Here is a 6000-nt window from a genome sequence, read left to right as displayed (position 1 = left end):
TATGGAAAATGAGAAGTTTAACATTATGGGATGCCTGTGAGGTTTTCGATATGAAGAGTAACAAAAGAACCTGGGACTATTTTGTTTGGAGCAGAGAAGATAAAAGAACATCTCTTAAAGATCTTTTAAGGTAGATAAAAGAAAACATGTCCATTATAGTGAAATGGAGGTCTTTAAAGATCATCAGCTAAAGTACATAAAGGGAAATTAGAAGAGTATTTCATTTTATTTAAAGGAATGTTGAAATATGAAATTCCCATTTGCAATGTCAGTACATAGTAACAATTAAATAATCTTCTCATACAAGGTCCATATCGAGGACATAATTAAGGGTGATTCTCCTGGATTGTTCTCAGATGTATTGGATCACCAGTTGGGTGGGTAATTCCAATATAGATGAGACCCCTAACCTGCTCATTCTCCAGGACATTCAGACTGTCTGGGTCTGCACTTAAAGAAATGTCCCAATTGCCACTGAGAGATGCATTGATAGTCTAGGATGGTGATCCAAACAAAAAGAATCATAAATCAAATCAATCACAGCAAATGCTTGGCTGCTTAATTATTCCATCTTGTGTAAAAATGAGATTCTGATTCTGTAAAGTAAGTCTGTATCATTTTACTGAGCTCCCTGAAAAACGGTAATTACCAAACTGTTCTGTCAGAAAAGAAATCAAACAATTGAGCTTCAATATCATGACAAATGAAATCAAAATTTATTTGTAAAATCCATACTTGATGCAGTCCAGATGTTTTGTTAAAATGTTGAAAACCAAATTTGGCTTCGAGTTTCTGGCATCAGTAATGGCATCAGATAAAAGTATGGGAATGGAAATTAAGCATGGATGCAGTAATTGGAAAAAAGTACTGAGGAGAGTGATGTAGTTGGAAAGTACTGCTGAAAAGAAAGAACTAGAAAACGTGAGACCAGCATTGTCAGATAAGGCAGAAACATCAAGAAGAGAGGAACAATAATTGCACAGTAATAAGAGGTGGATACTGAGGTGGATGTGAGGGATGACAAGGACGGACAAAATCAGGAACCAATATATTGGGCAGACAGTGAAGATTGTGACAGCATCAAAGAAAGTAGCCGAGAAGAAAATGAAATGTTGTGATCGTCGGATGTGGAGAGAGAAGACATATGAAGATAGGACTTCAAAAAGTAAGGAGAAGAGGAAGGTTAAAGATTTGATGGAAGGTTGTGGCTTGAAAGATGTAAATGCAGTGGGATTGAAAGAAGAATGAATCACTGATAGGGCAAGGTGGAGAAGGGTCATCAACTAATCTTCTCATGATCAAAAATAATATGGGGAAAGCTGAAAGAACAAGAGGTGAACATCAAATTTAGATACTAGCCTGACCTGTAGTGATTCTGATTTTCTATTTATTTAAATCAATATAGTATGTTATGCGGAGCTTTGCACTATAACTAACTACTGATTTTTTTATTTAAACATGCAACGATTGTGTTGAAAATTGATAGTAGCTGTTTTCCATTATTTACTATGAATCAGCTGAGTTGGTATTTCAAACTACCTGTCTTATGTACAGAAGTTATTTCATTGTTCACTTTAATGATATTCATTACGTCATTATCTCTGGCTAAAATATTGTTCATGAGACATACTCTGTACCCCAACTATTGTTTCCAAGAGATTTGAAAATGAACAAAGATATCAAAATGCATCAACAAAAATGCAATTTATTATATTTCAGAATATTACAGCAAAAGAATTTTATTATTTTCTTCAACCACCTAGAAATCCCTCATGCGCCTGAAAGACCCGACAGTTGAGCTGTAGCCTCCCCAGTCACTGTATCTCCTGTATTCACCAGGCCTCATGAAGTACTGGCGCCCTCTGTAGTTGGGATGTTCATAGAAGATCCAGTAACCGTCCATCACGTGGCAGGAGTGGATGTCACGGTAACGGAAACGATCGTAGACAGATGGACAGTCATCCATGAATTCCATCATCTGTCCTCCAAAGTCAGGCCTCTCATAAATCCTCATTCTGTAGGAGCCTCCTCGGTACTGGAAGAGAAATAAGATCATGTTTGTGATGAAGTTGTAAATATAGATTTAGTGTCCATATATTTATTTACAGAAAAGGGTGGAATTTGATATTAAATAATTAATCAGATTTGTATAGATAAATAAAGCTAAAGCAGAAAAGTAAATAGCAGTGCCCAATTCAACTGTTCCATTTTAACTTATGTACCATGCAGTGTACCACTATTATATTGTAAATGGTAAAGTGTTTGCACAAACTTGAATAAAATTAATCTATTTTAGTTGCTGAACAGAATTAAATTGTAGTTATTTTTATTCTTGCGATTGATGGATCGGTGTGTACACCCCCAATGAGAGTCAAGTTCAAAAGAATCATCCTCCCCCCGCAAAAGGGATTCCCTTAAAGATTCCTCCCATCCATCACCATAAGAAGCTAGATATTAAAACAGACTCAGTGGATAACCTTTGGGTTTCTGTACCCTCATTACAATATTGAATCTGGTTGAGTACCTCACTGGGAAACTTTAACATTTTTTGTAGATCTAGACAGGCAAAAACTGAAGCTGTGGAAATCTCCAAGGTAATGGTTATTCTGAGTAGACATCCTGAATTGCTTCCATCAAACAAAACTCATGTGACCGTGTAAAAATTCCACAATTTTCATATTTCATTGGTAGCCTCAATGGCCTCTTCCCTTTGCTGAAGGCTATTGGTTGCTGTAACATCTTGAAGCTTAAAAATGTTTGCTTGCTAACCATCCTTCAGATCTCAAGTGGAGGTCAAGGCTCAGTTCCTAGTGTTCACCTCTTTCCCGGTTATATCAATGATTCCATTAAAGGTATGGGATGTGAATTTGTTGGCAAGGCTGGCAGTTATTGCCAAAGCCAAATTGTCATTGAAAAGATGGTGGATAGCTACCTACCTTTCGTCTTGGTGGTACTACAGAAAACCTACCTGTATATCTTCACTATTTATAACACTAAGGACAAATAATCAGAGAAAATATGCTGGTACTAATGACAGGAAGCTACCACAGTCCCAAGAGCTGACGATAATGCTTAATTCCTTGTGCATTATTAGTGCTGAACATATAAACCACCCAATTATTAATTACATATAGGTTTAGTGATATGGCCTAATGAAGAAAACACATACCTGCTTTTTCTTGATGTTATTGACTATTTTTCATATATTATTGTCACAAGGTTCAACAACTGCAGAATTATAACTTACATGTGGGTAGGAGCGACATGACCTGACACAGTCATTGAACCCCATCCAGCGTTGGTAGTCAGGATACTCTCCCCTGGTCAGAACATACTGGTATCCCATGTAATTGGGTTTCTCATACACCACCCACCAGTCACTGTCAACACGGATGGAGTTACAGCGGCTGAAGTAAGGGGACAGGTCGGCACAGTCACTGCTGCACTCATAGTGCCGCCCCTGGAAGTTCCTGTCCTCATAAAAGATGATCTGTGGGGAAAGAAACATCAATTTCAGTCATTCATTTACGAAATGTAGATATTTAGTGAATGATATAAAATTGAAATGCTTGATTATACATCACAAAAACTGTAAAAAGTCATCTTGCCTTTCCCATTTTGAGCTCACAGTTAGCTTTGTAACTGAATCCCTCACTGTCCCACACAGCTTGGTATTTATAAGCTGAACAGAAATGCTACAATGGACTATACCTTTGTTATTCCAATGATTGAAGGGTAAAAATCAGCAATAAAAGAAACAAAGCACCTCACATGAGTTATAAATACATACCTGAAAGACAATGATGTGTCATGGATTTTTTTGAACTTGTTTGCTCCTCATTTCCCTCGTACTCTGGTGGAGTGGGTTTGGGTTTTAGGGAGAAACTAATTATGAAATCCAGTGTATCTCTGATAGTCTGGTTTGAATGCTCTTTGGACAATTGTAACTGTAAATCAGTATCTGACAATTGTTTCAGCAATTGCATTATAACAATATTAGACCTGATAGAGAACCTAAAGAATACCATTAGAATATCAGAACAGACGTAGGCCATTCAGTCCATCAAAGCACCACCTCTCAACTGGAACCATGTCAATCAGACTCTGCCTGGCATTCAATGTCCAACGCAACTGAGCTCTATGATAGACAAGGACAGTCTCCCAGCATAATTCCTCTGAGAGTAGATGGGGGTCTATAGAATAGACAGTGCTCCATTCCCCAGTTGGCAGTCAAACAGACCCTTGGCCGTGAGTGCCCCAAATGAACGAATGACAACGGACACACTCCTGCTCTGTATGGGGCCTGTACTGGTGATGGATGATTTGCTGTCTACTGACAGATTGTGGCTCATTCTATGATGATGCTGTACACCAGGCTCCACCCACTTTCCAACCTGGCCACTTGGTCCAATGATCGGCCCTAAGATGCTGCCTTCTCCAGTCTGGGAGCTGGGAACCTGTCCTTGCATGCAACGTGTCGGTGCAGCAGCCTCTCAATGCTAGTTGTCAGTGCACGCGGCAATACAGGTCTGCAATACGTAAGCTGCAACTGGATTGGAGAAGTGTTCATGATGGTTGTTGGAAGCTGGAATATGTCAGATGCTATTGTCTATAGATGAGGCATGCGTGTGGTTAGGATCCTAACCTGAGATGTGTGAGGTGCTCAGCAACATGGAGGCTCATCATAACCAGCTGTGTGCCTGTTCTGACTTCCATGTCAAGAGTTCTCAATGTCTAGTTTGTTTGCTGTGATTGTTAAGATAGGAAGCTGAATGTAAATGAGTTGAGTTGCAGTGTTATTGAGGGATGGGATTTTTTAGGGGTCTGAACAAAGGGCCTACGCTGAGAGTCATTGCAGAATCAAATGAGAATTCTGACAAGCTGCACCTCAGCATTGGGAGCACCTTGCTGTATCTTTTGCATTTCTGTCTGGGAATGAAGCAGAGATTTAACTAGGCAGCAGGGAATTACTGCTTTTGGTAAAGGTGTCATTAACCTTGCAACCAGCCTGCATAATATCCAATTCATACCTTACAAGATATGCCAATCAAATTAAACATTGGGAACTTTTGATTTGGAAGTCAAAAGGGATACCAACTGTGCACTTAGATGACAGATGAACCTCTGAATGATTTCTGTGCAGCCCACTAACTGATCTATTCCTAATCCTGAGACTGGTTGAACCTGATGTGCAAGACTGAGTGAGACCCACTTCCCAGATTGTAAGATCACAGATCCCCAGATCCCCACAGGTCACACCAAACATGTGACTGAATGTAACCAATCCCTTGGACTGAGATCAGCAAAGGCCCTTGATTGACTGTGGCTGTACCCTTAACTGACCAGAGACTCCTTGACAGGAATAAGGACTACTCCCCTGAGACTGTCTGTTTGCAGTGTGTTTTTTGGCACATGCTGTGGGTATGACACTAACACAACACTTTGTTGTACAGTGATATGTCTACCCCTTTTGATTGGTTGGAGCTGACAAATGTGACAAGTTGCTTGACTTTCAGTCTGTGCTACACAACAAAGCAAGACAGAACTGTTGTGAGCTACAGGTAAGTTCTGATTAAAACTGGAATGTGCCAAAAGGTAAGGCAAGACATGCCAGAGGTGCTGTGAGCATCCTAGTAATTGCAAAGTGTGTGAGTGCTAAGAAAGCAAACTAATAGCCCTGAGATACACCTCAATGGTTGCATGTTCCTGCACACAGAGCATTGCATGGCACAGCATTGCAATGTATCTATGAGCTACAAATTGCACAGTACCCCACCTGACCTCCATTCTCAGTGAGTGGGAAACATGTCATAATTACCTGGTGAGGTCGGTGTTTTACTGACTCCAACCTTGGTGAATGGAGGGTGTAAATGGTCACTGCCCATGATCCGTGCCCTGAGGTGTTGGGGAAAGCTGACCAAAATAGAAACCTGAAGAAAATGCTGGTGAGCTGCAACCAACAAGTGCCTGCTCCGACTTTCATGTTGGGAACCAGCACCA

At 40.0% G+C, this 6000-nt stretch overlaps 1 protein-coding gene across 2 annotated transcripts; it reads right to left on the bottom strand.

Annotated features, from left to right (window-relative positions):
* Positions 1-1689: 1689 nt before the first annotated feature.
* On the bottom strand, positions 1690-3641 carry LOC140481999 (gamma-crystallin S-1-like). 2 transcript variants are annotated; one of them, XM_072578827.1, is made up of 3 exons: positions 3609-3641; positions 3248-3490; positions 1690-2035 (listed from the first exon to the last, which is right to left on the bottom strand). In XM_072578827.1, exons 1-3 carry the CDS (start codon positions 3615-3617, stop codon positions 1760-1762), a joined length of 528 nt encoding a protein of 175 aa, XP_072434928.1. In that variant the 5' UTR covers positions 3618-3641; the 3' UTR covers positions 1690-1759. The 2 variants fall into 2 exon arrangements, with proteins under 2 accessions (XP_072434928.1, XP_072434927.1); XM_072578826.1 differs by lacking the exon at positions 3609-3641 and having other exon boundaries at positions 3248-3508.
* Between the last annotated feature and the right edge of the window lie 2359 nt (positions 3642-6000).

The sequence above is a fragment of the Chiloscyllium punctatum genome, chromosome 10, assembly GCF_047496795.1.
Source record: "Chiloscyllium punctatum isolate Juve2018m chromosome 10, sChiPun1.3, whole genome shotgun sequence".
Lineage (NCBI taxonomy): Eukaryota > Metazoa > Chordata > Chondrichthyes > Orectolobiformes > Hemiscylliidae > Chiloscyllium > Chiloscyllium punctatum.
Note: the sequence above shows the minus strand (reverse complement) of the source record. Positions and strands in the feature narration are given on the sequence as shown.